General features: G+C 39.6%; 3 protein-coding genes across 3 annotated transcripts; all 3 read right to left on the reverse strand.

The window, feature by feature from the left end:
* Window positions 1–733: 733 nt before the first annotated feature.
* Window positions 734–12,115, reverse strand: p4ha3 (prolyl 4-hydroxylase, alpha polypeptide III). The gene is made up of 13 exons (XM_034548642.1): window positions 11,941–12,115; window positions 11,108–11,262; window positions 10,764–10,987; window positions 7,964–8,117; window positions 7,833–7,880; window positions 7,512–7,675; window positions 6,053–6,229; window positions 3,710–3,774; window positions 3,472–3,631; window positions 3,289–3,351; window positions 2,793–2,861; window positions 1,911–2,007; window positions 734–1,392 (listed from the first exon to the last, which is right to left on the reverse strand). The coding sequence occupies exons 1-13, from the start codon at window positions 12,051–12,053 to the stop codon at window positions 1,322–1,324; spliced, it is 1,560 nt and encodes a 519-aa protein (XP_034404533.1). The 5' UTR covers window positions 12,054–12,115; the 3' UTR covers window positions 734–1,321.
* Window positions 12,116–14,078: 1,963 nt separating this feature from the next.
* LOC117741776 (odorant receptor 131-2-like) lies at window positions 14,079–15,029 on the reverse strand. The gene has a single exon (XM_034549001.1). It carries the CDS (start codon window positions 15,027–15,029, stop codon window positions 14,079–14,081), a length of 951 nt encoding a protein of 316 aa, XP_034404892.1.
* Window positions 15,030–16,041: 1,012 nt separating this feature from the next.
* Window positions 16,042–20,995, reverse strand: LOC117741778 (prolyl 4-hydroxylase subunit alpha-3-like). The gene is made up of 8 exons (XM_034549002.1): window positions 20,981–20,995; window positions 20,686–20,873; window positions 19,867–20,021; window positions 19,525–19,748; window positions 16,729–16,878; window positions 16,594–16,645; window positions 16,273–16,436; window positions 16,042–16,086 (listed from the first exon to the last, which is right to left on the reverse strand). The coding sequence occupies exons 1-8, from the start codon at window positions 20,993–20,995 to the stop codon at window positions 16,042–16,044; spliced, it is 993 nt and encodes a 330-aa protein (XP_034404893.1).
* Window positions 20,996–21,723: the final 728 nt, after the last annotated feature.

Consider the following 21,723-nt stretch of genomic DNA (forward strand, 5'->3'; position numbering starts at 1 on the left):
CATCAACTCCAAGGGAAAATAATCAAGTCCTGCTGTTTAGTGTGCACACATGAATGAGCAATATGCATCCAGTGTTCTTATATTTCCCGTGTGTCAGTGTGTACTTGGGAAGTGTGTCTGTTTGTATACACTGTGGGGAACTGGAAGGAAAAGGTATGTCACTGTGAGCAGGCAGAGGTATTGTTCCTCTGTCACCGCCTGTCACTCTCACAGATCCCGTCATTTAATTGTTAGAGGTCACATATAAAGGCCTCATAGTGCCCAAGCTCTTACAGTGAATCTGAATAGTGTATGGTCAACTTCACTCTGTTTAGGATGGGTTATGACCTACTTAAGCACAAATATCTGAGATATCTGAATGGCATGCAAACGGCTCGAATCTATTCCATTAGACAGACTGTCAGTGAATGAGTCTCCCACAGGCAGCAATGACCACATCGTCAGCTGGGAATTAACTGGCAGACTCACAATGACTGGTTCTTTTGACTCATAGCACCAGTCTGGGCTGCAGTCCTGAGGTCTGACATGACCCATTACGGAAGAACTTCAACCAGAATCTCTGTTACTAATCTGCAGTATTGAACACAAAAATGACCGTCAAACCCATAAAAGGCTTTGCCACTCTGTACAACAAAGTCATACGCTGTGTATCCAGCAGTTTATGGAAGCATTATCACATTTAAATGGACTTGAATATTAATATACCAAAACACCACTTTATTTTTTGGCAGAATCCCATTACATCAACGAGAAAATGAAAGATGCCTTGTGCGTCATTCTATACACATTTCACTATGATTCAGGCATGTTTGCTATCTTTGTAAACTTCTACACATTCTAAATAAAGTTCTGACCGTCTGCACAAAGTACAGCTGTGTTGATTTGTAATGACAGACCCTGGAATGTGCCCAATGTAGGAAAAGGGCTGCATATGTCAGTTGTTAAGCCAGCAGGAAAGGCAAACAGCCTTGCAAACACAGTTAACTGAAACCAGCACAGTGTGCAGAAGCCTCCCTCCATCTGCAAGAATTGGCCAGTAAGAGCAAGAGAGCGTTTGGCCTCTGGGGGCTGATTGCCAACAGCCCTCTTCTACCGCGCCTCTCAGTCTTGTGCTATCCATGTCCAGTGCGGCACCGTGAGCTCCAGGATGCCTGGGGCCTGGGGCTCCAATAACAGATGCAGGCTGTCTCACGGCGGCTTTCACCTCCCTTGCCTGTGAGCTCATTCTCCGCGTACCTCCTCCCCTGTGCCTGCAAGTTTGCCTCTCAATTGTAGAGGCTGGCTCTTGTACTCCAAGGGGCCCAGCTTTCGCTCTACACCCTCACTCTTCAGGATTCAGGCTGCAGCGATGTTGGAACTCTTGGCCATGCTCATGGATCCATTTGTTTGCCACTGGAACATACGGAAAAATGTGAAATATGTTTTAATTTGTGAAAGACAGGAGAAAAGTGCATGAATTAAAGTTGTCTTGCTTTTGCATCTTTTTTGAGTTTGAACATTTTTGATTATGTACTGTATATGGTTGCTTACAAACAACACAACGACCAAATTCTTCTTCTGCTGCTTTGTGCTGATTGATATTCTTCTGTCAGTTTAACTGGGTGCCTAAAACACATTTCAGGAGTTCATGATCTGGGCCAACCAACAGCAGATGTTCTGCACAGTGACTGAACTGCACTTCATCTCTCAATGTATGCCGCAGCCAGATGTAGCCTGGCTGTTGCACATTAGCTCCTGTATGACAGGAAAGATGAACACTAGAAACAAACCATGAAAAGGATGTAAAAAAAGACTAATCTGTTTAAAAGGATTCTGATAAATTGCATTGCTTTGCTATTTTCCAGATTTACCTCACTTTTTGGATCCTTTTGACAACATCATCATATCATACTGGATCTACTGAATATTACCCCATTTGTCCCCAATGAGTACGGGGCAGCCAGCATGTAGCGTGTCTGCGTCTCCTTGACCGTTTCTATGGAGATTCCACCAGAAAATGGCAGCTTTCTGTGAAATGAAAAACAATATAAATCACATTCAATAAGTTCGAAAAGTTCGAAAAGTTGCAACTCCCAATTATTTTCATTATCAATTAATCTGATGGTCAATTACTTTGTTTATTGATTCATCTTTTGGTCGATTAAATGTAAGATAGTAGTGGAACAGGCCTATCACAATTTCACAATTGATTTTATTGACCGAAATATATTCAATTTAGTCAAATATATGAAAAGAAAAAGTAGAAAATGTTCACCACTGAGAGGCTAAAACTAGGGTATGTTTGCATCTTTGATTGAAAAGTCAGCAAAACAATTTATCGATTATCAGAATATATTATTTTCTGTTGATTGACTCATTCGGCTTTAATCTAAATATCGCAGGTCTCTCTCTACCTGCGATATGGGTTCCTACGAAATGTGTTGGTAATTGTATCTGTTTATTAGGATCAGTTACTTTCTGTAAAAACAGCTAGGAAGTGAGATTTCAATAAAATAGAAGGTGAGAGGTTAAACCCCGGGAGTGGCCTGGTAAACCTTCCACTTCTCATTTATCAACCGAATAACAGCTTCAACCTCCACTGAGACTCAGCTATTCAATAGCAGTATTGCGTTGAAGAGAATCTCATGGCTGCTGTTGCCATGATCTGACCTTTTGGCATTTTGACAGCTGCACCAGAGAATGTGAGGGAGGCGCGGAGTGAGGTGGAAATAATCTAGCTCAAGGCAAAAAGAAATGACACGAACACAAGAGAAACTGCATTTAGCTCATCTAGCCATTCGCAGATTGTTTACCTCCATGACAGGAACGCTGAAGTTGGCATAGATGAAGGCTGTGGACCCACCTGCCTCGACAGAGCTGAGCTGTGGAAAAGGACATTCCTTCAGAGTTGTGTCTCGTGTTTATGTGCTCCTCTTATGAAAAGCCACTCTGTCTGCTGCTCTGATTTTAAAGCAATTTTGCAAACAAAATTAATCACTATCCAATTATACTCAAATGTTCACATGGGATTCTTAATGATATAAATAAGACTAATAATATTTGAATACAGATTAGTTACAAATAGAAGTAGGTCAGAGACAAAAAATTGAGTTTGTTTTTTGTATGAAAGTGTATTTTAAGCACTGAGGTCACGTCTAGGCTGAGGCAGTTTGCTCCAAAGTCTTGCAGCATTCATGGCAATCGCTTGTATTTTTAATTTATATTTTGGAGCAGTAGAAACAGGAACCTGCCCAAAAACCTCTGGCTGCTATCTGGGTCATAAGATAGTTAGAGTAAGACTTGACTCACATATATCATAAAGGTTGCCACTCGATTCCCAGTTTTCAGCTTGAACACGGGACTCGAAGGCGACTGGAAAAAAATGTCATCAATTGATCTATCATGATTAATGCAAGCACAGACAACATGCAAAAGCTATAGCAATGTAATAAAGTGTCTAAACTTGTTAAACAAGTCTATCGATCAACTTACTGTAGCATGGTCAAAGTGAGGTTCATAATGGCCACCAATCCCATAATTAACTACTTGGAGGTACTCGCCATATGGATGCTTCACATTCAAACCTGTGAGCATGGAGATCTTGTGATCCAGCTTCCCAACAGTGGAGTGCGCTGAGCCCTTCAGCCATGCACTAGAAAAAAGATATTTATGTATAACAACTTGAAGCATGAACACATATATATCTACCAAATAACTACTTCTTTTGTACCTCTTGCTGATGCGATACTCTGCTGTTGCTTGTTTTTCTCCTGCTGCCACCACAGATCGTTTCAACTTGTCATCAAAGACAGAAACAAAACCATGTTATGAGTGTGTGATTGTTACAGCATCCATATTGTGTTTTCTGGCTGAAGACCCTGACAAAAGAGAATAAAAAACGTGTTCTAATGATGTGTCCAAATGCTGCGATGATAGACTGCCATTATTTTTCTAATCTTGCATGCCCAATCTTAGTGGGTGGGGTTATTGTGTTCAGATGACCTTCTTCTTCCCCCGCAGGTATCAGTTTTAAGTTTCATCGTATCTTCACCTTGTCAAAGTGCACCACAAGGTCTCTGTCTGAAAGGGTGTTGGGAAGTCTTACCTTCTTAAAATAGAGCCTCAGGGATTTATTTGGACTGCAGAATCGTCCCCCTGCATTCTGCTCGTTTCATACATGTTTTTCAATTTGTAATGGGGTACATAAGCAGGTGCACTGCAGGAAACTGGTAACAGAACATTCTTGATTAACGTTGCAAATCAAACTCCTGATGACTTCCAGGCGACTCATTGCCATGAGAGACATTATGTCATTCAGCTCCAGAGGGCTTACACAAAAGAGGGAAAATGGTCCAAAAAAAACTACTAACAAACAATTATTATGTTGCATTTCCATTAATCATGAAGAATGCTTAACTCCAAAGAACAGACCTGTGGTATGGGCTCCAGGATCCACCATGAGCAAAGTATCAACCATGCTCATGGTTAAGAACGGCTGCTCATTGCTTCAAACTAATACTGGGCCTGTTTTCAATAAACCCACACTGACATAATGATGAAATAAGTACGGGGGGTTTCATTTGAGCAAAGCCTGGAAAACTCATTGAACAATGCCAAAACCTCAAAGAAACTATAGGGCACCAATTGAGTTACTCCACCAAATACTGAGTCAGCTCTGAGGATCATTCCATAGCTTTCCATATATGAGCAGAAAAGTGATAGTTGCTTTCATCTAGATACGGAGGCTCCATGTTAGTGGACTGAATATTTACCAGCAGAGCCCAGCAGGGTTGTTTGGACAGTTTGAGGTGCTCAGACAAGTTTTTACAGTAATGTATCCCTCATTTCTTTCGGCCTTGCTAAAAGGTTTGGAAGCAGACCAATGCTTCCTCCATAGGGTCTTTCCAGCAGGAAAAGGTTGGCTTAGACCCCGGCAACTAACAAGACCCACAGCAGAGCAGATTATCAAGTAACATATGCATGTTTACAAAATATATATTCCAATCCAATTAGAAATAATTGCACAATGTTGCCACATTACTTAATATTTCTCTTTTTCAATGCAGCCAACAAAGTATGATCATAATAAAGAATACTCATTATTCTGCATAATGGCCCCTTTCAGAGCACTATACTATTATGTATATAGTATAGGAGTAATAGGATTAGGATTTGAGATGCATTGCTTTGTAAGCAGCAACATACATATCATGTAGTAAAAATACTTCATTACAGAACTTGAGTGAATGTACTTAGTAACTGTCCACCACTGACAAAGTACCAACACAGGTGAATACATAGCTATGTTATTGGATGCTTAGAGGCAGAAGGAGAAACAACATTCAACATAATGACAGTGATGAAGATGTGGTGGGTGACCAGTATCATGCCATGGGATACCAGTGGTTGAACTTGAACAGTAAATAGTGTATTGTGTGCCATTGTAAAGGCAGTCTATAAAAGATTAATTAAAAAGAGGAGGTCCACTGTAAATATCTCTTCAGGTGAATTGACACATGTATAGTCTTGCTCAAAGGCTGCCAATTTCATTACACTTTTAATTTCAGAGTAATGAAAAGCTTACACCTGTGCAGATGTCCATGTGTTGGAAAACATCTTGAAATAACAGTGATAATCTGTCAACAGATCAGAAGCCACAAGGGTAAAATATTACATATGGACAAGGGAAAATTCAAAAAACAAGATCATAAGTCGTTGTTGGTAATTTTGTGAAAACAGTTTTTCTTTTAAAAACAAATTCTTCACTGTGAGATGAAGGTACACGGCGTTCAAATTACAAAAGCAAAATGTAAATTCAACAATCTTCAACAGACTGTCTTGAACTCTTGCTGTCGTCAAGAAAAAGTACTTTGTAGCTTCACTTTCTTTGAGTCCCATGAGAGAAAACTCATCAAAATACCGGATTACAAAACCATTTGACAACCCAATTGGATTAACCAAAACATAAAATGCAGTGTTGTGAATAAAATCATGTTTTAGTAGCTAAAAAAAAACGGACATATTGAAGACATATGTTTTTTGGGGTGTTTGATGATGAGGAAAATGCACTCACTCCTGGATGGGAGGTCCTCTTGATGTCCTCAGCCTCCGTGTCAGTGATGAAGTTGTGGTACACGACCACATACGGCTGCAGGCTCAGCACTTCACGTCTTACCGGCAGAAGTAGCAGTTGAGGATTCCCGTTGGTGAAGTAGTCACAGAAAAGTTTGGGGTTTTTAAACTGCATTGGCTGCTAAAGAGAAACAAGATCGAACTTAACATTGTTTTCATTCCACACAAGTTTAAAAGCACAAATTAAGGACACCCCTATTACAAACTTGCATCTTAATAAACTCCTCAATTGGTTTACAAAATGTTGGCAAATCTGTGACAAACTACTTGGAGCTGTTGGTAAATGACAATGAAAAAGAGACATATATCTTCTGTTTCCTTTAGCTATGCCAGCAGTTTGGCTCTGGGGATGGCAGTGTTGGGTCAGATTGAAACAGCTCAAAAACTATTGGATGGATTTCTTACATTCATGGTCCCCAGAAGATGAAGCATACTGACTTTGATGACCCCTTGACTTTTCCTCTCCCGCCACAATGAGGTTGACATCTTTTTTTTCAAGTCTTCCAACCACTCAAAGCACTTTAACACTACATGACATCATTCACCCAATCACATCCATTCCTACACTGATGTCGAGCTAAGGTTCCACCTGCACATCAGCAGTAACTAACATTCACACACCGTAGGCACAGATACGGATACAATTTTGGGGTTAAGGGTCTTGCCCAAGGACACATCGACTTGGGCTAGCTAGCCAATCCTCTGATTGAAGGGCGACCCTGCTCACCACTGAGCCACAGTCACCCACATATCTTGACAAATTGGATAAATCGCCACCATCAAGTCAGAGTTTTGATATGTTTAATACTTTAATGACTGTTATGACCTTCAAAACTAGTGACATTCCAATCAGCCTCAGCTATACGTTGGTGACAGTAAGCAAATATTAGATTACTAACACACTCAACTAAGATTGTCACCAACATAATAAACATTATACCTGCTAAAGGTCAGCATGTTAGCATTGTCAATGGGAGCAAGGTGATTTTAGCATTTTGCTCAAAGCAACACTGAGCCTAAAAGCCACCAGCATGGCTATAGTTTTGATCCAAAAGTAATTTGTTTTCCCTCTGGTTTCTGGTCTTTTTTTTCTTAGAATGGTGTCTCGTAAGCCTTTTTGAGCTGTACATATTATTTCTGCATGACAAAAAAAATATTTGTAAATAATTTATCAGCACACTCACAGCTAGCTATATTAAACATTTTCCAAGACTCAAATGTACAAAATGTAATGTATTGATTGGTATGTTCAGATGTGCTACTGAAAAAGCAGAATTGCACATTTGCTTAGTATTATACAATTAAGAATACTCTGGTTGTTGTAATAACTTATTTCTTTACCCTTCCAAATATTTTCCTTAATACACTGTGTGTTCACAATGATTAATTGTGATGATTACCTTAGAGCCTTGTGTCTGGCAGAGCCTCTCGTAAGTGTCCCTGGTCCTTAAATGATTGGAGGTGGGTCTCTTCAGCCCATCTACAATCATTGATATCGGCGGACTTGAAACCAGCAGCTTCTCGTATTTCTCAATATTCTGCAAAACCCTTCCATTCATTGGATCTGAGAAGAAACGTGTAAATGCAATATATTATAGGGCATGTTGCTTCCTGTACAGGCTTCAGTCAGTCTGTTCAGGCAAGTTCACAGATATAAAGAGGAGATTTATGTGGTACAGACATGATTCATGGAAAGGGACAAGTTAAATAAAAATAATTACCATGATGCAGTAACTCCTGAGATAAACTGAGAGCGTATGAGACATTTCCTGTCTGAAACAATGACAGGAATTTAGGGCAGTGCTATCCATCAATCATCTGACAAATGTGCATTTCCCAAGTGTCCTTCCACCTACTTTAAAATGAGAGAAGGCCAGGTGATCCAGAGCGTCCTCTAAAGTCCCTTCATTCTCAGGGCTCCACTCGCCTCCTGTTCCCCTGAAGAGACGCACCGACTCCTCCAACCACTGCACTGAGTGGTAGTAGTCTTCCTGCTCGTAGGCCACCTGCGTGAAATCACAAGGAATGCAGAAATGTGTCATGAAATACAGAAGATAATCACGACAGACTTTCTGAGACTATAAAACTTGAAACTATCCTATTGGATCAAAACCTTTTTATTTTGGACCTTTTTAGAGATTGTGCTTGAGTTTGTCCGACTGTGTTGTTTTGTTTTGTGTTTTATTTTCTTCCGTGTACTTGCCAAAGAGATCTTGATCTTAATGACATTTCCTGATTAAATTACGTTTATGATGAGCAACGTTACTTGACTTCTTAAATACAGGATGTGGTGTAACAACCACTGCAATTGGTAAGTATTTTCTGCCGGATTATTTTCTTTATTGATTAATGTTTAATTTTCTATGTTATTTGATTCATTTTTTTGTCTATAAAAAGTAAAAAATGATAATTAGATTATCCTCATGTTACATTTTCTTTCTGTCCAATGGTCCAAAGTCAAAGATGTTTTGATTACTTTCATGTAAGAGAAAAAAAGCAGCAAATCCTCACATTTGAGAAGTTGGAATCACCAAGTATTTTGACGTGTTTGCTTAAAATAAATCTGAAATGATTAATCGATTATCAAAACAGTTAGCTATTAATTTTCTTTAGATTGACTCGTCGATTAGCCGACTAATTATTGCAGCTTTAGTCTCTTTGGACATTATACAAATATATTGTAGTTTCTCAACGTGGTCCATTGACAGCATGTCAATCTAAAAAGATCACGCGTGACTGACCTTTCAACCAAGTGCATTGTGGATAGAGCGACATGTCTGTAGATCAAACAACACCTTCAGGATTATTTTTTAAAGTAAGAAATTCATGAACACTGGCCACAGTATATCTCTTTACTTGGACTCCGGTTGTTTTTGTAGCTGATTTAACTTGATTAAGTAGGTGCTGACTACCGGCCGGACAGCACCCAAATACAAACTGAGTGACACGAGGCTCCCCACATCACAGATTGTATCCACAACCCATCGACAGCACACAAACAACAATTCCGGTGTTCCATTTAACCCCCAAAAAACACAATCAACTAATCACACACAGCGACTTATCTCCGCTAGCACACACTCAGTTCACAACATTGCACCCAATAATTTGGGAACAGTCTTTAAAGAACCAATGAATTCTTATATTCTGTATAGATCAGCATAGCCTCAGGGAAGCATCTGCTTTAAAATGCCTCCAGATGAAACTGACAGGCAACAAACGACTGTTGACAAACCCTGCCAGTGTTGAGGAACAGTTTAACAGCCATATAAAAGCATGTGCAGGCAGTTCTTTTACTGACAGCACCTTAAACTGAGCATCTCTGGATACAGATGGTGTCAGATAATCTCGGCCTCAGTACAAGTGAAGGCAAGCTCATGCGCTTTGCTCCAAACACTAGGTGAGATAATGTCTTTTCCATACAACAGGATTTCTCTCCCACAGTGCCCTGCCCTGACACATCACCACTGTACATAAACAATGGAATTCATAGCAGGGAAACCTTTTTTTCCCGTTCTTACTTATATAATATTATATTCATATAGTTACAGGAAATGGATTCCCAGACAGTCCACTTTTTTTCCAAGCTGACTGGATTCCCACCACACAGTGACGGACTGCTTTGGAATAAAAGTATTTTGCAGACCTTTGGAAAGGGATGTGAATCAGGAGTGGACCTTTTCAAAGCAACATCTTTCAAATATATATCCCTTTCAATACTTTACTCATGCACTCAGCTTATTTTACTTTGAAAATAGACCACGGATGACAGACTTGTTTCAACACTCTCATCGCATTTCTTTGATAAAGTTGAGGAAATACAGATAAGAAGAACAAACAGCTTGTGGAAAGTAACACCATCTGTTATACATATACTCAAGAAATGCACTCATGTACAATTTGAGGTATTGAGTATTATATTTTCATTTCATATTACTTCATACATCTCCTTCCTTATATTTCAGTTGAAAATGTTGTACTTTTACTCCACTACCTTCATTTGCAAGCTGTAGTTACTTTGCCGATTGAGATTTTTTTAATAATGTAATATATTGCTGAAGAACAACCCTGTGGTTCCCAACATTTTTGGCCTGTGAACCCTTAAAACAGTTGTCAGAAGATTCCCCAATAAGTGATTCCCCCTTTAAACTTCGAACATTGTTTAATTTCAACTGTTTGTTGCCCAAATAGATAAACTCTGCAATAATCCACAAGGAAAAAGAAAAGATAGGAGAAAAGAACATAACTTTGCTTTTTCCACTTTCCTCTTTCATTATGACCCCTGAGATTTACCCTTCAGATTTATCACGTGACTCTTTAAACGGGACCGAACCGTAGATTAGGAGCCTCTGGACTTAACTACCTAACTGTATATAAAATATTTAAAACCACCTCCACCTCAAACAACGACAATAGTAAAATGCTTATTACACATTGATGCATTATGTTAGAATGGGTACTTTTTTAATTTTGATACTTAAACGGAATTTTGCTTTTCTTGGGCTTTTGAAGGCAGGACTTTTAAATGTAATGGAATATTTTTCTAGATTGTGGTGTTGGTACTTTTTCTTAAGTAATGACTCTTCAAAGAAAAGAAAAAACAAAAACATTAGGAGAAAAAAATTCAGGAAAAAAAGGAATGGATCGTTTACCTTTCCAACCAGAAAGCAGTCATCACCAGACAGCGGGACAGACACTGTGGACAGGTAGACATCAGTAGGCCTGCCATCAGTGACTCTCTGGAAACGACCCCTAACGAGGCTCGCAACCTGAAGAGCATACACATCCTGCAGCCTCATCAGCCCCTTGGCGGCTCCCTGGAGGTCTTCCAGTGTGGGCAGATCGTCCTCTTCCGCCTTGTAACTCGACCTGAGGGCTGGACAGCAGAGTGCCAAAAGGTGAACTTGGGGGCTGGGGTGGTGACAGCAGAGAAGAGGAGGGGGGGGGTGTCAGTTGTCACCACCAGATGTGTCTGTAAAGAAGGCAGTGAGCCAACCTTGTGAGTTCTCCAGGGCTTCATTGCTGTTGACTACATTCTGCCACTCTGAATGCAGCCTCTTGATCAGGGTGAATGCCGCCAGCGGGTTTGCCATTGCGGCTGCCGGGCCTTTGTAAAGTTCAGTGTGAAGGTCTGACACTTTGTCATAAAAGCTGTGGGAAAGATTGTAGACTGCAGTTACAACAAGGAAGAGTGCTCAGACCGTTTCACATGCAGCAAAAGAGCCCTGTGAACCCTACAATGCTCTTGAAGAAATAAGATAATGGACAAAAGTGACTGTTCTCTTTGCCAGAGCTAGGCTATATTTAATCGTATATAATGATTGAAAAAAAACTGACCACCTTACAGCGCAGAAATAGTAACAACAGATTTAATTAATTAATTAATTAATCTCATGCATGATAATAAGTCTTTTATAATGAAGGTTTCTGACTGGAAGAAACTGCAGCTGATAAAACATTCTTCTCCCATAATGTCATTAGGTCATTAAGTTTGGTTGGACTCATGTCATTTTTGTATAATTTCATCCAAATGAAAATGAAGGATTCCCAGCTGTGGGTCTAAACATGTGACTATAAATCTCCACACATTTCCATTATAACTCACTGTCTGGAGGGGCCACAGGGTTTGATATAGTATATCCTTAAAGTAAGGAGACTTGTTAGTCCTTTAACTCGCCACAGAGTTAAGATGTGCAGTATATATATATATATATATATATATATATATATATATATATATATATATATATATATATATATATATACATAGTTAGTTAGTTAGTTAGTTAGTTAGTTAGTTACACGTGTGTCCTCGTGCATGCCACTCACCGCTTGATGTCCTCCAGTCGCTCGGACTCGTGGTCGATGTAAATTCTCAAATAATCGATCAGCTTCTGTTCAACACTGATCGCCTGCTTCACGTTCAGCAGCGACGTATACATTTCACCTAAAGACCCGGGGATCACCGCTACAGCCAGGAGACTCCAACTGAGGTAAACGCACGTGGGATCCATCATCTCCAGCGCAGATCAGACATGCGTCCTCTCTCTCCTCTCATACTCCTCTCTCACTGCCCCGAACTGAGGATCTTCAGGATTTACAAACATGCCTCTCAAGTCCACACGGGGATCTCCCCCATCTGCTCTGAGATCAGCGTTCTCCTTCTGTTTATGGGACTGGCCTGCGGGCTGAACTCAGTCAGGGCAATTCGTTTCTCATTACAGCAAGCACCCGACAGGTTTATTGACACTATTGATAACAGAAATGCATCAAACTTCCTGGAGTAGGGTTTCGGAGGCTGTTTCTGATTAATCGCGCTTCACATTCCGTTTGCGCTTCGTTCCATGCAAATAATCAAAATGAAAATGGATGAAACCAGGGTTATGCTTATGCACCAATCTCATTCAACTTATTAGTATTTGTTAAAAGTAAGTAAATAGGGTAAGTAATTTGCAAGAAAAAAAGAAGAAAGTTATATGCATTAGGTATTGAGTTTGGAGTCAGTGCGACATCTGCCGGTGAATGCTTTGTACAACAACTGGACTGATATCTTAGAGCTCCACATTAAATACCTTTTGAGTGACTTGATTGTTCAGGGGAATAAAAAAATAATAAAAACTGTAAATGATTGATGTACAGTATTTATAAATATTACACACATATATACATATATATAAGTTGATGTGCTGATAAGTAACACAATAATCAACAATTATATAAGGGAGTTAAAGGTTATTCGCGCCTCAGGTCACTAATCAGTGACCTGAGGCGTCGGAAGGTGGACGCAGCAACGCGCTGCCTTGGCCCCCATACCTGACCTGACCTGAATGCATTTTTGATGCTGGTCAAATTTTTCAAAATTGTGTTACAGGTCTCATGTTTTCTCTAAGTACACATATGGGTGGTGGTGATGAGGATATACAGTATATATGATTAGGATATATATATACATATATACATATACATATATATACATATACATGTATATGTATATATATGTATGTGTATATATCCTCATTTTTACATATACATATATATATATACATATACATATATATATATATATATATATATATATATATATATATATATATATATATATATGTATATGTATATATGTATATGTGTATATGTATATCCTCATCACCACCACCCATCATGTTTATGCATTCAAACAGTAGTTTTGTATCAGGGAAAAACACACTGATTTGTTCATAAAAATATCAGTGTATTAATCTGCAATAAACTGCAAGCCGTTTGTGATTCTTAGGTTCATGAATATGTGTAATACAGTCTAATCACAATGGATTACAGAAAGCCGGAAGCATATGCTTGCCTGCAACTCAGACACACAGTCTTGCATGAGCATGTTTACACTGTACATTTTACATTTTACATGTCTCGTCTGCATTTTGTTGATTGTTTATTTGTTGTTGCCTGTTGTTGCTTGTTATGTCTGATGTCCTATTTTGCACCATCCACCACGCTAAGTTCCTTGTAGGTGTAAACCTACTTGGCTATTAAAAGTTTCTGATTCTGATTCTGGTTCTGATTCTGAGAGAATGAGAGGTTGAGCCTCAGCCTTTTGACATTATGGTACCTTGAATGCCCTCCCTGAATTGAATAATCTTTATTGATGCTGCTGGCTCAGAAATACTAACGCTGCCTGGTTTACATTTAACAGCATGTTTGACAACATTTGCTGCAGGTCTGATGATGCATTGTCAAATTAATCCCACGTTTCCCACTTTGTTTAACATCTATACATAACTAATATGGCTGAATGCCGCAGCCAACAAAAAATATTGTTATTTGCGACTTTTGTGGATGAATTCAAGACTTTTCAAAACCGTCTGAGGCCTTTTTTGAGGAAACTGTACTCAGTGCTTTTAAAAACTTTACAAGACATGCAGAAACTTTTTTTAAACATCATAAATACATCTTTTGACATTTGTACATCAAGTTCACTAAGCAGGCAAGCCTCTCTTGCCGGGTCTGACTCTGTCTGTGCAGCAGAGAATTGTCTTCCTGAGGCTGCCCCTGAGATTCTGATCTCTAAAGCCGTAGATGAGCGGGCTGAGAAAGCGTGGAGTAAGGATGAAACAGAAATAATTAAAAAAGGCAATGTCTTCTGGTAGCCAGTTGGAATGCAGCACTATGAGAGTTTCCGTGATGGGGTTAATGAAGGCCAAAATGCACAGCAGCAGCTGAAAGCCGTGTAGCAGCACGGTGTGCATAGCTTTGCTCCCAGACACTTTGCTTTGTCTCATTTTCCTTGTTTCCAGCAGGATTCTCAAGTATGTAAACAGGATGACAACAGTCACAAGTGCAAAAAGGAAAATATATACACCAACTTGGAATAAAATCTGGATTTGAGATGTGTTGATAACGGTAACTTTGCAAAGCACAGGGGTAGAGAGGATATCCACTGCAGCAGAATCACTCACACCGATAGAGTAGTTAACAATATTGGAGATCGAGGTGGTGAGCAACATGGACAGAATAATGACCCAAATACGGTCTGAGCGCCAGACGGCCGGACGCTGCAGCGGATATAAGATGGCAACGTAGCGCTCAAGAGACATGGTGGCCAGGATTAAAGGTGTGTTCTGGAAAGTGACAGAGGAAAGGAAAACCAGCGAAGCACAGTAGATCATAGACAATTTCATCTTTCCCATGACAAAGAAGAAGAGCAGCACAGAGGACGAGAGCTGGAAAGTGTCATTGATCAGCATGTAGGTAAACAGGATGTAACGTGTGGAGTCCAGGTAGTGTCTGTGAGATGCAAAGATGTGCAGCATGACAGCAATACAGTAGAGGAAGAAGCAGAAGAGGGGCATAACCATAAACACCTTGATGATCACAGACAGGCTTTTGCTGGTAGTTGCATTCCCTGGAAATTCAGTCAGATTATACATTGTGTAACTGGGCACTAGAGCAAACCTGTTGAAGAGAAATAAGTTTAACGTCAAGACACCCACTAAAATACATCCTAAAAAATACAGTGCATTTTTTGGAGAATTTAATTAGGATTAGAATAAGAATAGAATCGAACTGATAAAATAAAAGAATGGCATAACACAAACGCTTGAGAGACACACTTCAGTGCACTTTAACTTAGTACATATTCAACCTCCAGAATAAAAGAGCCTTACACTCACCTATGAATGTCTTCATTAGTCAGAGAGAAGCTGTAGATTGCTGTTCTTCATATCACACAGCTTCAACGTACAACATCTTTTGGGATGTTCTTATCTCAAGTGTTTGGCCCACTTCAGATCTGTTTGAGTCCGGCCCAAATCCTCCAGAGACACATTATTTACATTCTATCGTCATAGAGCATGATGTTTGTCATTAATTAATATTTCAGTGGGGAGATGGGATCCCGTGGCATTATGGAAAGAGTTCAACACACAAGTTCACAATGTATGTGGCCACTGCAAAAGCAAAGCCCTTTTTTAATTTTAATTTTTCAGCTGACATCTAATAATCATGCGTATACTGTTTTCAAAATCGCACAGTTTGTACTTGGAACAAGGGCTTTGAGGTGACAAATTGCTGATGCTGGCAATAGGGATCTTTTTCCATTTATTCAAAATTTGAATCCACGATGGCTCTGTTGGGTTCAAATGTCTCAGTGGGGGTGACTTTTATATTTGAGACTGGTTTGTAGTGGTAGGCCGGTCCTTTTACAAATGCAAGTCACGCACAATACTTGAATCCTGAAATCAAAGCAGTGAAATGCAATTCCGCCATCATTTATTGTATCATACAGCTGTGCTTTTACTTTACATTTGAGAAGGGCGTTGTCTGATAATGTGATGTCACTTTGGTCACTTTGTGAGCTATTGAGTAAAGTCTTTTGGCAGCGTCCCTCACTTTTAGTGTGACGGTGGACTGTGTGACTTTGAGTCAGTAAAGGCAAGTCAATCACTGCAGAACAAACACAAGACAGTCCTTGGCCTGAGTCAAGAACTGTGAGTGGTGTTGCGATGCCCAGTTTATGTTGGTAATGAGTGCTTTACTTATCGTTCACTGTTGACTTTGCTTAGTATTATACAAGTAAGAATACTCTGGTTGTTATATTAACTTATTTCTTTACCCTTCCAAATATTTTCCTTAATACACTGTGTGTTCACAATGATTAATTGTGATGATTACCTTAGAGCCTTGTGTCTGGGAGAGCCTCTCGTAAGTGTCCCTGGTCCTTAAATGATTGGAGGTGGGTCTCCTCAGCCCATCTACAATCATTGATATCGGCGGACTTGAAACCAGCAGCTTCTCGTATTTCTTAATATTCTGCAAAACCCTTCCATTCATTGGATCTGAGAAGAAACGTGTAAATGCAATATATTATAGGGCATGTTGCTTCCTGTACAGGCTTCAGTCAGTCTGTTCAGGCAAGTTCACAGATATAAAGAGGAGATTTATGTGGTACAGACATGATTCATGGAAAGGGACAAGTTAAATAAAAATAATTACCATGATGCAGTAACTCCTGAGATAAACTGAGAGCGTATGAGACGTTTCCTGTCTGAAACAATGACAGGAATTTAGGGCAGTGCTATCCATCAATCATCTGACAAATGTGCATTTCCCAAGTGTCCTTCCACCTACTTTAAAATGAGAGAAGGCCAGGTGATCCAGAGCGTCCTCTAAAGTCCCTTCATTCTCAGGGCTCCACTCGCCTCCTGTTCCCCTGAAGAGACGCACCGACTCCTCCAACCACTGCACTGAGTGGTAGTAGTCTTCCTGCTCGTAGGCCACCTGCGTGAAATCACAAGGAATGCAGAAATGTGTCATGAAATACAGAAGATAATCACGACAGACTTTCTGAGACTATAAAACTTGAAACTATCCTATTGGATCAAAACCTTTTTAATTTGGACCTTTTTAGAGATTGTGCTTGAGTTTGTCCGACTGTGTTGTTTTGTTTTGTGTTTTATTTTCTTCCGTGTACTTGCCAAAGAGATCTTGATCTTAATGACATTTCCTGATTAAATTACGTTTATGATGAGCAACGTTACTTGACTTCTTAAATACAGGATGTGGTGTAACAACCACTGCAATTGGTAAGTATTTTCTGCCGGATTATTTTCTTTATTGATTAATGTTTAATTTTCTATGTTATTTGATTCATTTTTTTGTCTATAAAAAGTAAAAAATGATAATTAGATTATCCTCATGTTACATTTTCTTTCTGTCCAATGGTCCAAAGTCAAAGATGTTTTGATTACTTTCATGTAAGAGAAAAAAAGCAGCAAATCCTCACATTTGAGAAGTTGGAATCACCAAGTATTTTGACGTGTTTGCTTAAAATAAATCTGAAATGATTAATCGATTATCAAAACAGTTAGCTATTAATTTTCTTTAGATTGACTCGTCGATTAGCCGACTAATTATTGCAGCTTTAGTCTCTTTGGACATTATACAAATATATTGTAGTTTCTCAACGTGGTCCATTGACAGCATGTCAATCTAAAAGATCACGCGTGACTGACCTTTCAACCAAGTGCATTGTGGATAGAGCGACATGTCTGTAGATCAAACAACACCTTCAGGATTATTTTTTAAAGTAAGAAATTCATGAACACTGGCCACAGTATATCTCTTTACTTGGACTCCGGTTGTTTTTGTAGCTGATTTAACTTGATTAAGTAGGTGCTGACTACCGGCCGGACAGCACCCAAATACAAACTGAGTGACACGAGGCTCCCCACATCACAGATTGTATCCACAACCCATCGACAGCACACAAACAACAATTCCGGTGTTCCATTTAACCCCCAAAAAACACAATCAACTAATCACACACAGCGACTTATCTCCGCTAGCACACACTCAGTTCACAACATTGCACCCAATAATTTGGGAACAGTCTTTAAAGAACCAATGAATTCTTATATTCTGTATAGATCAGCATAGCCTCAGGGAAGCATCTGCTTTAAAATGCCTCCAGATAAAACTGACAGGCAACAAACGACTGTTGACAAACCCTGCCAGTGTTGAGGAACAGTTTAACAGCCATATAAAAGCATGTGCAGGCAGTTCTTTTACTGACAGCACCTTAAACTGAGCATCTCTGGATACAGATGGTGTCAGATAATCTCGGCCTCAGTACAAGTGAAGGCAAGCTCATGCGCTTTGCTCCAAACACTAGGTGAGATAATGTCTTTTCCATACAACAGGATTTCTCTCCCACAGTGCCCTGCCCTGACACATCACCACTGTACATAAACAATGGAATTCATAGCAGGGAAACCTTTTTTTCCCGTTCTTACTTATATAATATTATATTCATATAGTTACAGGAAATGGATTCCCAGACAGTCCACTTTTTTTCCAAGCTGACTGGATTCCCACCACACAGTGACGGACTGCTTTGGAATAAAAGTATTTTGCAGACCTTTGGAAAGGGATGTGAATCAGGAGTGGACCTTTTCAAAGCAACATCTTTCAAATATATATCCCTTTCAATACTTTACTCATGCACTCAGCTTATTTTACTTTGAAAATAGACCACGGATGACAGACTTGTTTCAACACTCTCATCGCATTTCTTTGATAAAGTTGAGGAAATACAGATAAGAAGAACAAACAACTTGTGGAAAGTAACACCATCTGTTATACATATACTCAAGAAATGCACTCATGTACAATTTGAGGTATTGAGTATTATATTTTCATTTCATATTACTTCATACATCTCCTTCCTTATATTTCAGTTGAAAATGTTGTACTTTTACTCCACTACCTTCATTTGCAAGCTGTAGTTACTTTGCCGATTGAGATTTTTTTAATAATGTAATATATTGCTGAAGAACAACCCTGTGGTTCCCAACATTTTTGGCCTGTGAACCCTTAAAACAGTTGTCAGAAGATTCCCCAATAAGTGATTCCCCCTTTAAACTTCGAACATTGTTTAATTTCAACTGTTTGTTGCCCAAATAGATAAACTCTGCAATAATCCACAAGGAAAAAGAAAAGATAGGAGAAAAGAACATAACTTTGCTTTTTCCACTTTCCTCTTTCATTATGACCCCTGAGATTTACCCTTCAGATTTATCACGTGACTCTTTAAACGGGACCGAACCGTAGATTAGGAGCCTCTGGACTTAACTACCTAACTGTATATAAAATATTTAAAACCACCTCCACCTCAAACAACGACAATAGTAAAATGCTTATTACACATTGATGCATTATGTTAGAATGGGTACTTTTTTAATTTTGATACTTAAACGGAATTTTGCTTTTCTTGGGCTTTTGAAGGCAGGACTTTTAAATGTAATGGAATATTTTTCTAGATTGTGGTGTTGGTACTTTTTCTTAAGTAATGACTCTTCAAAGAAAAGAAAAAAACAAAAACATTAGGAGAAAAAAATTCAGGAAAAAAAGGAATGGATCGTTTACCTTTCCAACCAGAAAGCAGTCATCACCAGACAGCGGGACAGACACTGTGGACAGGTAGACATCAGTAGGCCTGCCATCAGTGACTCTCTGGAAACGACCCCTAACGAGGCTCGCAACCTGAAGAGCATACACATCCTGCAGCCTCATCAGCCCCTTGGCGGCTCCCTGGAGGTCTTCCAGTGTGGGCAGATCGTCCTCTTCCGCCTTGTAACTCGACCTGAGGGCTGGACAGCAGAGTGCCAAAAGGTGAACTTGGGGGCTGGGGTGGTGACAGCAGAGAAGAGGGGGGGGGGCGTCAGTTGTCACCACCAGATGTGTCTGTAAAGAAGGCAGTGAGCCAACCTTGTGAGTTCTCCAGGGCTTCATTGCTGTTGACTACATTCTGCCACTCTGAATGCAGCCTCTTGATCAAGGTGAATGCCGCCAGCGGGTTTGCCATTGCGGCTGCCGGGCCTTTGTAAAGTTCAGTGTGCAGGTCTGACACTTTGTCATAAAAGCTGTGGGAAAGATTGTAGACTGCAGTTACAACAAGGAAGAGTGCTCAGACCGTTTCACATGCAGCAAAAGAGCCCTGTGAACCCTACAATGCTCTTGAAGAAATAAGATAATGGACAAAAGTGACTGTTCTCTTTGCCAGAGCTAGGCTATATTTAATCGTATATAATGGTTGAAAAAAAACTGACCACCTTACAGCGCAGAAATAGTAACAACAGATTTAATTAATTAATTAATTAATCTCATGCATGATAATAAGTCTTTTATAATGAAGGTTTCTGACTGGAAGAAACTGCAGCTGATAAAACATTCTTCTCCCATAATGTCATTAGGTCATTAAGTTTGGTTGGACTCATGTCATTTTTGTATAATTTCATCCAAATGAAAATGAAGGATTCCCAGCTGTGGGTCTAAACATGTGACTATAAATCTCCACACATTTCCATTATAACTCACTGTCTGGAGGGGCCACAGGGTTTGATATAGTATATCTTTAAAGTAAGGAGACTTGTTAGTCCTTTAACTCGCCACAGAGTTAAGATGTGCAGTATATATATATATATATATATATATATATATATATATATATATATATATATATATATATATATATATATAGTTAGTTAGTTAGTTAGTTACACGTGTGTCCTCGTGCATGCCACTCACCGCTTGATGTCCTCCAGTCGCTCGGACTCGTGGTCGATGTAAATTCTCAAATAATCGATCAGCTTCTGTTCAACACTGATCGCCTGCTTCACGTTCAGCAGCGACGTATACATTTCACCTAAAGACCCGGGGATCACCGCTACAGCCAGGAGACTCCAACTGAGGTAAACGCACGTGGGATCCATCATCTCCAGCGCAGATCAGACATGCGTCCTCTCTCTCCTCTCATACTCCTCTCTCACTGCCCCGAACTGAGGATCTTCAGGATTTACAAACATGCCTCTCAAGTCCACACGGGGATCTCCCCCATCTGCTCTGAGATCAGCGTTCTCCTTCTGTTTATGGGACTGGCCTGCGGGCTGAACTCAGTCAGGGCAATTCGTTTCTCATTACAGCAAGCACCCGACAGGTTTATTGACACTATTGATAACAGAAATGCATCAAACTTCCTGGAGTAGGGTTTCGGAGGCTGTTTCTGATTAATCGCGCTTCACATTCCGTTTGCGCTTCGTTCCATGCAAATAATCAAAATGAAAATGGATGAAACCAGGGTTATGCTTATGCACCAATCTCATTCAACTTATTAGTATTTGTTAAAAGTAAGTAAATAGGGTAAGTAATTTGCAAGAAAAAAAGAAGAAAGTTATATGCATTAGGTATTGAGTTTGGAGTCAGTGCGACATCTGCCGGTGAATGCTTTGTACAACAACTGGACTGATATCTTAGAGCTCCACATTAAATACCTTTTGAGTGACTTGATTGTTCAGGGGAATAAAAAAATAATAAAAACTGTAAATGATTGATGTACAGTATTTATAAATATTACACACATATATACATATATATAAGTTGATGTGCTGATAAGTAACACAATAATCAACAATTATATAAGGGAGTTAAAGGTTATTCGCGCCTCAGGTCACTAATCAGTGACCTGAGGCGTCGGAAGGTGGACGCAGCAACGCGCTGCCTTGGCCCCCATACCTGACCTGACCTGAATGCATTTTTGATGCTGGTCAAATTTTTCAAAATTGTGTT

This window comes from Cyclopterus lumpus, chromosome 13, assembly GCF_009769545.1.
Source record: "Cyclopterus lumpus isolate fCycLum1 chromosome 13, fCycLum1.pri, whole genome shotgun sequence".
Classification (NCBI taxonomy): domain Eukaryota; kingdom Metazoa; phylum Chordata; class Actinopteri; order Perciformes; family Cyclopteridae; genus Cyclopterus; species Cyclopterus lumpus.

Coding starts and splice junctions, on each gene's coding strand:
- LOC117741776 (XM_034549001.1), bottom strand. CDS start 15,029: ATGTATAATCTGACTGAATTTCCAGGGAATGCAACTACCAGCAAAAGC.
- p4ha3 (XM_034548642.1), bottom strand. CDS start 12,053: ATGTATACGTCGCTGCTGAACGTGAAGCAGGCGATCAGTGTTGAACAG. Junction 7,881..7,963: donor CTTCTCTCATTTTAAAGTAG/GTGGAAGGACAC, acceptor TGTTTCAGACAG/GAAATGTCTCATACGCTCTC. Junction 7,676..7,832: donor TCAGGAGTTACTGCATCATG/GTAATTATTTTT, acceptor GTTTCTTCTCAG/ATCCAATGAATGGAAGGGTT.
- LOC117741778 (XM_034549002.1), bottom strand. Junction 20,022..20,685: donor CGACTGGAGGACATCAAGCG/GTGAGTGGCATG, acceptor TCTTTCCCACAG/CTTTTATGACAAAGTGTCAG. Junction 16,646..16,728: donor TGGCCTTCTCTCATTTTAAA/GTAGGTGGAAGG, acceptor TCATTGTTTCAG/ACAGGAAACGTCTCATACGC.